At 43.8% G+C, this 10,438-nt stretch overlaps 1 protein-coding gene across 1 annotated transcript in view; it reads right to left on the bottom strand.

Moving 5' to 3' along the window:
* Nucleotides 1-324: 324 nt before the first annotated feature.
* The window catches only part of OAZ2 (ornithine decarboxylase antizyme 2), a 32,208-nt gene continuing 22,094 nt past the window's right edge, over nt 325-10,438 (bottom strand). The window contains 3 exon segments of the mRNA XM_044980147.1: nt 325-2,060; nt 5,847-5,932; nt 8,205-8,380. Coding sequence (XP_044836082.1) covers nt 1,927-2,060; nt 5,847-5,932; nt 8,205-8,380 — 396 coding nt within the window. The 3' untranslated portion in view covers nt 325-1,926.

The following is a 10,438-nucleotide window of genomic DNA, read 5'->3' as shown; positions in this document are numbered from 1 at the left end:
TACCACTTTCTTGAGGGGACTATTCCACAGCTTTGTAAGCTGACCTGGAAGGACGTCTCATAAGAGCAGACTAATTAATAGAACAATTTTACTGTAAAATATACATTAGAGGATGATGGTTAAATGCCTTTCAAAAGTCTCACACTCAGCTCAGCCCTGGGATAACCTGACCTGGCTACATTAGAGAGATATGTGGAAGTATCCCCTATCCCTTGTCAATACCGAAACTCAACCAATCCAACACCCTGCCATGGGAGGCTTGGACATCCAAGCCAGCATCCAGACACTTCCATCTTGGGGGGAGGGGAATGAGGGAGACAGACGCCAACTTTAAAATCATTTATTCACACACTAACAACATGTGACCCAACACCCCCCCCCCCCCCCCAAATAAACAGTGACTATGAAAGTCTATGGAATGGCTTCAGCTTTCAGACAACATCCTCCACAAACATGAAATCAGAACAAAGCATACAAGGACAATGCAATGGATAAGGCAGCCAGGTCAACAAGAGAGCTCACAATGCATCCCCAATGGAGGATTTATAAATATATATTTCTCATTTAGCAGTCAAAGAAAGCCAGTCAGATTAAAACCAAATGGCATCAACAGAAGAGCTTAACTCTCTTCTCCAACATTAGAAGTGGTGGAGAGAGACAAACTACAGCCAGCAGTTCCAGCCTCCTCCTGTCCCGTCCCGACTGACAGTCCCAGGTAGGGAGAATTGCGGAATTGATCTGAGAGGAGGAAGGCAGAACAGATGGAGCCTCCTTCACCATTGTGGTCCTGCTGCGCTGCATTCCGCTCCCTTTGGTATTCAATACAGAGCCTGTGTCAGCAGCGCCTGAAGTCTCCAAGGGCCTCTCTGGAGCTAGTAACAGAGGCCCAGACCTCGGCTTTGAGATGAGGAAGCTCATGAAGTGATTAATTAAAAACTAAAGCCCCCTTAACCAGTCTCACCGGAGACTTTAAAGCCAGTGACCCACATTCAGACCAGGATAGCTCACACCTTTCCTACAGACTCCCAGCCACTCCACACAACTAACACAAGCAGCCAAAGAAGAGCTTACCTGAACCAGAGGCAGTGTCCCAATGCTCCTTTTATTCAATGTAAGGAGAGGACCACTGCAGCACTGCCAGAGGCCTAGGCAATGGCTCTTCTCCTTCTAAACTAAAGCACCAGCTGGGTAAAGTTAACCTGAATGCCCCGTTGTTGAAGGCTGCCATAGCGCAGAGGTAACCTTGAACAGAGTAAGATGCTTAAACCAAAGCTGGAAGAGCAAGAAGATTTTTTAAAAGAGGGGTAAACTGTATATAGCACTGGTTACCCCCGTGCAGAAACGTAGAGGGTTTTAAATGTAGTGTCATTAAGAGTTAACTCAAGCACGTCCCTTCTGTGTGTTTACACCCAAAACAGGCCTTACATTTAAGAGTCTGAGTGAACATAAAAATAGACAAGTCTTTAAAATGTGTGCCACACATCAGGTGATCAGGAAAAAAAAACCAACACTGAATTAAAAAGTCTAGAAATCGATACTGCTTCTAGCCACTGTGTTCCCCCTGGCATGCCAGGCTTCCATTCACAGCCCAAGCATGAGGCACTGCTAGGCTAACAAGTATACCACACAGCTGTATTTAAAGAGCTTCTATGCCAGTTCATAAACATCTTCCATTTACTATTTGGAGATTACGCGCGCGTGTGTGTGTGTGTGTGTGTGTGTGTATATATATATATATATAGATATAGTTCTCTATGTAACACATTTCAATGAAAAGTCAACTCGGAGGATATACAGGCCAATCTAACAATGAGAAATGCAGTTTCAGTCCAACAGAAGTTTGTTTTCCCTTTCCGCATGAAAGGAGATTTAACTCCTTCTCCCCTCAAAAGCATCTTCAGGTCACGCTGACGTACTCCATAGGGGCTATTCTTCATCAGAGGAAGAGTTCTGATCCAGAGAGTACACCATGAACATCACGTCGGGTCGCGATGGAACGCAGGGGTGGCCAGGACTCACAATTTCAAAGCCCAAGAAACTGAATGTCTTCAGAAGTGGAGCTACCCAAGGGGAGAAAAAGAGAGAGAGATCGTTAACCTTAGGAACAAAACACCCTGTTAGCTGTATTCTGCAGCACCAAGTCCAGGTGGGGAATCGACATGCATATAGGTTAACTCCACATTTTCAGGGCTGCACTGCCCACCAGAAAAGGAATGGTTAGGTGGGCTGACCTTTTAAACTCAAAGATTCACGGTTACCTTGTCCTTTCCCTATGTCTCTCTCTTCACCTGTATCTCATCTGGTCTTTATGCTGTATCTCTGTTTCCCTCTCCCTGCTTCCTTCACCCCTTTGGGTGTCTTGTCTAGAGCTCACTAGGGCAGGGACTGAGTGTATGGCGCCCAGCACAAAGAGGCCAGGATCCAGACCAGGTACTCTAGGTGCCAATGCAACACACAGTTGCAGAAAATTTGTGTACCAAATAGGAAGGTGGTAAAATCACTGTAGCACCTCACAATGAACTAGCCCCTACCTCCCAGGGAGGCTGTGAGAAATATTTACAGATGGGCAAGCGAGACCCAGGAAGATTAAGTGACTTGTTCAAGGGTACACGGGGTCTGTGGCAGTCACAAATTCCCCAGAGCTCCAAGTCCAGTGCTCTTAGACACAAGCCTATCCTACATCTCTTGGTCGACTCTGTAAAGTGTAGCATACACCCTAACAAAGTGCAATCTTCCTACATCACCCAGGGCCGGCTTTAGGACGTGCGGGGCCCGATTTGAAAGAGCTGCCGCCGAAATGCCGCCGAAGACAGTGGCAGCAATTGAGCTGCCGCTGAAGATAGCGGTGGCAATTCGGCAGCAGCTCAATTGGTTGCCGCTGTTTCCAGCGGCACTTTGGCGGAGGGTGCGGGGCCCGATTCCCGGGAATTGGTGGAATCGCCCTAAAGCCGGCCCTGACATCACCTATGAAAGCAGTGGGTGTTGTACACCAAACTAAAATAAATCCGTTTAGCCTCTGCAGAGGGGGCATTGGGTCAGTCCCTTCTCATTTTATCTCACATACTTAATACATAACAAGGACAAGCCTCCCAACATCCGCTGTGGTCTTTGTAAGCCACACATTTAATGCTAACAAATTCAGGTGTGCAGTGTTGTCGTAGCCATGTTGGTCCCAGGGTATTAGAAAGACAAGGTGGAGGTGGTAATATATATATTGTGTCTAACTTGTTTCTTCCAGTTGCCTGGAAGATGCTATTGGGGAGTCACTCCACACCACTAGGTACAATATTATTTGTAGACCAGACTGTTAATTGGGAGTCTGAATACATCTTCCCAGGCAGATGCAAATTTGAGCTGGGAAGCAATGGCGTGAACTGTCAGTGCCACAGGGTTACATAAAAATAAGCTTAACCAGCCAACAGCATTCTTGCAGGGATGTGGGGCCACAGGGCATTTGACACACACTTGGTGGGCTTGTCTGTGATGAAAGCCTTTGGGCCCAGATGAAGGTGTCACTCACTCAGTTGCAGTTAAGGACCAACTAATGATGGCAGCCAGTGCTGGAAGGGAGCAGGAAAGAGGAACAAGGAAGTGCCCAGCATCTCCGCTCCCTCATGCGCAAGCAAGGAGCTGTTTCTCCCCCTTCCCTGGAAAGAAGGCGAGGACCCTGCTGCAGCCGCCCCAGGCCTGGGAAAGAAAGTGAGGACCCCCTGGAGCTGCAGCAGTGAGGCTGGAGGAGGCAGAACTGATGTTGAGAGTGGGGGGAACAGAACTGATTTTAGGGGCAGAATTAATTGCTGGGCAGGGGGACAGGCAGATGTGGGGGTGATGACAGACCCCACTTTTTTTAGGTCACTTGAAGCAGTAATAGCTGCCAACTGGAATTTACTAGCAATGCCACAATTACAGGGATTATTTACCATGGTTTGGGACATTCTTCCAGTCAAGCAGCTTGCTGTCTTACCACACTGTACAGATTTTGCCACCAAGGCATCATTCATACAACTCAGGCAGAGTGAGGTTAGCTCAGAAACTCACATTTTGACAAGTTACAGACAAACAAAGGCAGATAATTGGATACAATGGATACACTTGTTACTAAGGAACCACAGCAGTGACACCTCGGGTATCTACACCAGGGTGACTCCCAAGTACTCCTTAACTAACATACCAGTAACAATTAGTCTAAAACCTCCGTGTGGTCTCACTCAGTTTAACTGTGCCACATGACTTTAATAGGAGGAAGACTCATTGTGGCAGATTTGTTCTGTGTACTGAAGTATTTAGCAACTGGAATGTGAGCTCCAGATCACATGAGATCACACGAGGAAGAAAGGGTTTGAACACTGACAGTTAATTGTTTACGGACTAGGTAAGAAATTTCACTGCAAGATAAAATAATTTTAGTTGCCTTTGTACACATCTCCAAGAAACCAGCTATTACTGGCTTCCACAGTGGGTAACTCAAGTGTGCTGCCAGCTCTCTATTCATGCGAACAATTGCTCACTTCCAGAAACACGCTGTTCAGCTAACCTATTTTTAAAAATATTTTCCTGTGTTTAGTGCAAGTAAGGAGCTCCTACCAATCTGAAGATAAAACAGTGATGCATGAAGACATATAGAATAATCCTTTTTTGAAAAGCAGAGGATTAATATTAGACTTGTAAGAAGAATTTTGTTGCATCTATTAATTACTTCTACCATCACAAGGTTGTTTGATTATAGATATTCACTCACTCATGTCTTGTCAGATTTAATACTGGCTTATTCATAACCTTGTGCTTTGCCATAAATTCCCCCAGGCTTCCTTGTTCTAATCACCTATCCAATACATCTATCTTTAGATACTAGCATATCCCCCTTCAGTCATGAGTACCTACAGGCAGGATAAGTATTACCCACAGGTCTGGAAGAGAACAGAAGTGCTGGGAGATCAACTGGTCAAACATCCACTCAGAAACGATGAAAGGGATCAACACCAGGGCACAGAGCCAGGCACAACCATCACTAAAAGTGCTTTGTGGGGGAGGGACAGCTCAGTGGTTTGAGCATTGGCCTGCTAAACCCAGGGTTGAAAGTTCAATCCTTGAGGGGGCCACTTAGGGATCTGGGGCAAAAATCTGTCTGGTGATTGGCCCTGCTTTGGGAAGGGGGTTGGACTAGATGACCTGCTGAGGTCCCTTCCAACCCTGATATTCTATGATTTAGTTCCCCGTGGGGTAGGACAGCCACCTCACTACAAATCATGTGAACCTGGCAGTTTCATTTCTTGCTGAGAGGAAACATAAAATGAGTCTTGACCAAAGATATTAGAGCTCCTGCGTTGCTACTGAAGTAGTAGGGAAAGGGCACTTTTCTGCATGGGAGCCTTACTGTCCAACAGCTCAATTGCTACTGATGCAAGGAACAATGGAGCTCTGTATTAATATGCCTAGTAAGGAATCCATTTGTCCCAAAAAAAAAACAAAAACCCCATTTTCTGAATCATTTTTGTTTGCATTGTTACAGATATACTTGCTGACTGGTATTTTGAAATAAATGACCAAAAATAATTAAAATTGGTGTGATTATATGACTTCCAGCCACAGAGAAATCCAATATCCCTTCTTTACAAGGGATAATCAGGAATTCAAATAAGTCAACAAATAATTTCCTACTGAGCAAGTAATTTGCAAGAGAGCTAATTATGACAGTGCTTGTTGTGCAGAGATCGATCACAACAGGAAACTTCCTACTGGCGGAAGTGGCCTGGTGAAGCCCTGTACATGACAGTACTTCGCAGAGCAGCAGCTGCTTCAGTCTATTCCGAGGGAGGAAAAAACCACACAGTGGCGAAAGTTCTCACCTCTATCTTCTCTGCTTTTTCTGAAGCAAATAAAGACGTAGTTTGCTTTCATTTTCTCTTCAGCAAATTCCAACAGCGCTAGCAATCTGTCAGGGAGGAGGAAAGGGCACATCAGTCACACCAAGCGATCAGTCCCAACGGGGCGCTGTCAGCCTGACTTATGAGGAGGAATTGCTAAGGCGTTCTGAGGCACAAGAGATGCATTCGCACTGACACCTGGGAATTATGCACTTTGGTTAACACTGGAGGAACAAATCCTATGACAAAGCCCTGTTGAGGCAGGGCCTGTCTTTTTGTTGTTTTATTGCCCCTAGCATATTGGGGTCCTGATCCATAACCAGGCACCACAGTAATCCAAGTTAATAATATGAGTCACTGAGTGAGTCTTCCAGCCCTTTCATTGCACATGAGGGAAGTGTTCATGAATTTCCTTGGCAACAGACAGGGTGAGCTCGCCCACATTCATGCTAGTGCACTAGGCACGGATATCTGTCCCACTAGAACAACTGCTAAAGTCTGGGAGGTAGGCCTGATCTACATTGAAAAGTTGTATCAGCAAAGGTACCACGGTCAAGGGTGTGAAAAAAAGCCAGCCCCGACTGATGCCGCTATGCCCATCCCCAGTGGACACAGCTACATCAGTGGAAGAGGACATAGCTAACTACATTCATGGAACTGGTGTTTCTACACTCACAGGAAAAGCCTTCTGTCCAGTGTAGGCTGCATCTATGCTACGAGGGATTGCTGACACAGACATGCTGACATGGTTCAGACATACTTTTAGTCTGAGCTGGCAAGGAAATGGTTGGTAACCAAGAGTGCCATAGTTCAGAAGCAACAGTTCATACGTAAACTGCTATTGATCCAACCTGTGCCCTGTTCGCTCCCCACATAACCTTTAAATGATTTGTGACGTTTTCCTTACAAAAAAGGAGGGGGGAGGAAGGGAAGGAGGCAAAGAGGAAAAATTGCCTCACTGAGCCAGTGAGAACTTTTGCATATTGTTCACAGAACAGGTCTCCTACTCATGATGCAATTTTCCATCAGTGCCATCCTGATGAGGTGGCAGAAAACTTCTGAAATATTTTCTACCTACTAGTAAAACATAAGTTGCGCTGATCCAAAGTACCACAGCCCCACTGATCAGTTTAGTCTGGGCTCTTCCATCAGTCACTGACCTGAGACTCTAGTACCGTACTACAGGAACGCTTACTAATAGGAATTTCAAGACCTAATTAAACAGCAGCCAGCAAGATTGGATAACACCTAGGGGGATTAACTTGGAAGAGATTTTGTTAATATGATAATCATCTATTTTAATTATAACCTCCAAGGCTTATTTTACCCAACTAAAAATAATCTATTACAAAATTGTGGTGACTTGGGCAGACAAATACCCTCAGAGAAGAATCTGTGCCTGTGGGGTTTGGGAGCGCTGGAATATTTATGAACTACAAAAAATACAAGGATTTCTCCAGATCCCATTTGCGCAGTATGACGTACAGTGCAGGTGTACACTGAATACCCTGCTAGATTGTGTACCAACATGTTTAGGTACCATATGAAGTTGGATCCAATTTTTAAGGCACATAAAACTACATTTAGGATCAAACAAAAGAAGTGGGAAGGCAAATGATGATGGAAGGGTATGGAGGAGAAAGGGAGGATCCTGACATGCTGCCTGCTAAGGGCCAAATGAAATTTACACACAACATGCATTAATCTGTGTTGTCCACTTCAACATGAAGTTATGGGATCTCAGAGTTCAGAGATACTTTAAAGGGTTCTGGGATGGCTACAGGAGAACAACAAACAGCTCCACCAAGAGCAGGCTAACTCAAACCGATGACAAAGGAAAATTATGCTTTGGGACAATGTGATTATCTGTAGGGAAATAAAAATGTTCACCCCCAAAAGCTTGTCTAATTGGTCAAGAGACAAAAGTGTGAGGAGATAACTCCTTCCCCATAAGCATCTAGTCACCAGCCCCTGCTAGAGGCAGGTTACCAGAGCAAGATCACTACTGATCTGACCTGGAATGGGAAATACTATGTACCAAATTATGCTGACCCTTTATACTATTTGAATTCTTATGCTAAAAAGGAGAAGGGCAAATCTCTTTTGATCCCTGGGGGGGGGGGGGGGAGAGAAATACATGCAGAACCACAAGAATAAGGAAGCTTTGGTGTAGAAGGGAATAATGGAATATTTATATTTACAATCTAAGACTGGAGGTATAACAAATCCCTTCCCCCTTTATCCCGTCAAAGCAATCCCCTGTCACATTGGTTATAAGCCATACCTTCTTCCACAGGCAGTTAACCCTGCATATGCCACTCAAACATCTTAGGATCTTACCCTTCTTTGCTCCCATCAGCTAATAAGCCATCAGGGATTTCCACAAAAAGGCTCTGATTGGAAAGCACCGCATCCCAGGAGGAGATCTTCACTTCCGTAATCTTGTACTGGAAGTGGACGATGTGAGGTTTCCCTTCATGCACTGGGACATCTTGGTTAACAGTGAGCTTCTCGTCCTTCAGGTTTTGATGTGGAGAAAAAAGGGAAGAGTGAAATACAGTCCGAAGGCTTTAAAGGCCTTTAAATTAACATTTATAATGAACTAAAATAGAAATGCTTTTTTAGAACTGACTGAACGGGTCTTGCTTGAATTTTACAAATTGCTGCAGGTAAAGAACAAAATACTAAAACTATTTGGCTCCAAATTCTTTCCAGACAGGATTCCCCCCCTTGACTTCACCACTCCCTTTAACTCTAAAAAATAAAGGCCTGACGTGCTAGTACCCACCTGTGAGAACAGACACCCAGGATTACTAGCCACTTTGAGAAATTAATGTCGAAAAGTTCTTAATCTACATTCATCTAGCACAGTGAGAGTGAGTGAATGAATTTGCCAAATCCCTTGGTAAATGTCCTTAGTCTTAACTGCAGAGAATTTGCTAGAAGATTCAAATCTTCCACTGAAAAAATGGTATTACCTATGATTGGACTGGCCATAGTCTGGGCACATGTAATCAGAAATATACGTGAGATCAGTACTTCAGCTAGATTTAAAGCTCTCCTGGACACTGTAAAGCCTAAAAACAACAGTATGCCCTTCTCCAATGCTTTTCTAGAATATTCTATTTTCAATCTAACCTAAAATATGAACTTCAGAAAGAAACATTTAATAAAGGGTTTTTTCTACTACACCTCTACCCTGATATAACGTGACCCGATATAACACGCATTCGGATAGAACGCAGTAAAGCAGCGCTCCGGGGAGGGGGGCTGCGCAGTCCGGTGGATCAAAGCAAGTTCAATATAATTTGGTTTCACCTATAACGTGGTAAGATTTTTTGGCTCCCAAGGACAGCGTTGTATTGAGGTAGAGGTGTATTAAGAATTGTGAAGTAAAACCTGAAAATTTAACTAGGAAAGAATAATTAAAAACTCAAACAGATACAAAACAGTCACTTTGGCAACTGAAGCCTATAAATAGGAAAAGAACATGTAAATAAAAAATCCACTCTATTTTAGGGTGTTTTTTTAAACATTGATCCTAGAGTAGACGGTGTGTTGACATACTATAATGATCACCATAAAGAAAACTCAAGTCTCCCCATTCAAATTCCCTCCAGTTCAATTATAACTTGTTTTGCTGATACCACATGTTCAGAATTACACTTGTGAACAGCAGTAATGCCATTTCACTCCACAACAGGTTACACTGACAAATCTGTATAATTAACTATGTCCCAGAGAACACAGCTCTCTTCAACTCCAATACTCATCTAGTAGTTCAGAGTATCCACCAAGGTCTGACTAGTTCTGTGCCCAGTGGCATTTCAAAACATTTGCCCAAAGTCAGATTTACAGCTCCTAAATCTGAAGCCACTGGCCAATTCCAGCGCACATGCATTTGATTGTCAATCTTTGTTGGGGTTCTTTGAACTCATGTTCTTGCATAAAACGTGAGTGAGTGAACTCAAGAGCATTTCCCAGAACTTACTGCCAAAGCAGGGGGCATCAAATGAGTATTAAATGGCACACAATTCTTTAGCCATCAAACTGAACTGACGTGGTAATGAAAGGCAGGCTATCAGAATTCACGTTTAGAGACATTTCACTGACAAAGATGTCAGGTCAGAAACACTATTTGGATGCATTCTATGTTTCAAATGTATGTCCAAAAAGATGCCATTTCAAATATATCAGCTGCCTGCTACAGTCAAACAAAATGAACAATTAACAGAATTTTAATTATTAATGGCCTATTTGTCTTAAGGACTTTCCTGTGGCTAGAAATTTACATTCACTGTTCCTCTCTATTACAGATATCGTTACTGTAGTATGAAAGAGATGACAGTATTGCTTTCTTTGGATTTTGCCTAAGAAAAATCTCTTGGGAAACAAGAGCAGCTTAAGTCATCCAAGAGTAATGAAGTCGGAGATGCCAATCATGTAACAAGTAGAAAGGAAGCATCAGTTTTGAAAATGAGGCTATGGCAAGGCCTGGTAACATTGCATTGCTAAAAGACTCCTCCTAGAGGGCTAGAAGGAAACGGCATCCAGTACTCCTCAGCCAGAAGGTA

Source organism: Mauremys mutica, chromosome 11 (genome assembly GCF_020497125.1).
Source record: "Mauremys mutica isolate MM-2020 ecotype Southern chromosome 11, ASM2049712v1, whole genome shotgun sequence".
NCBI lineage: Eukaryota > Metazoa > Chordata > Testudines > Geoemydidae > Mauremys > Mauremys mutica.
This window is presented reverse-complemented; position numbering and strand designations above follow the sequence as displayed.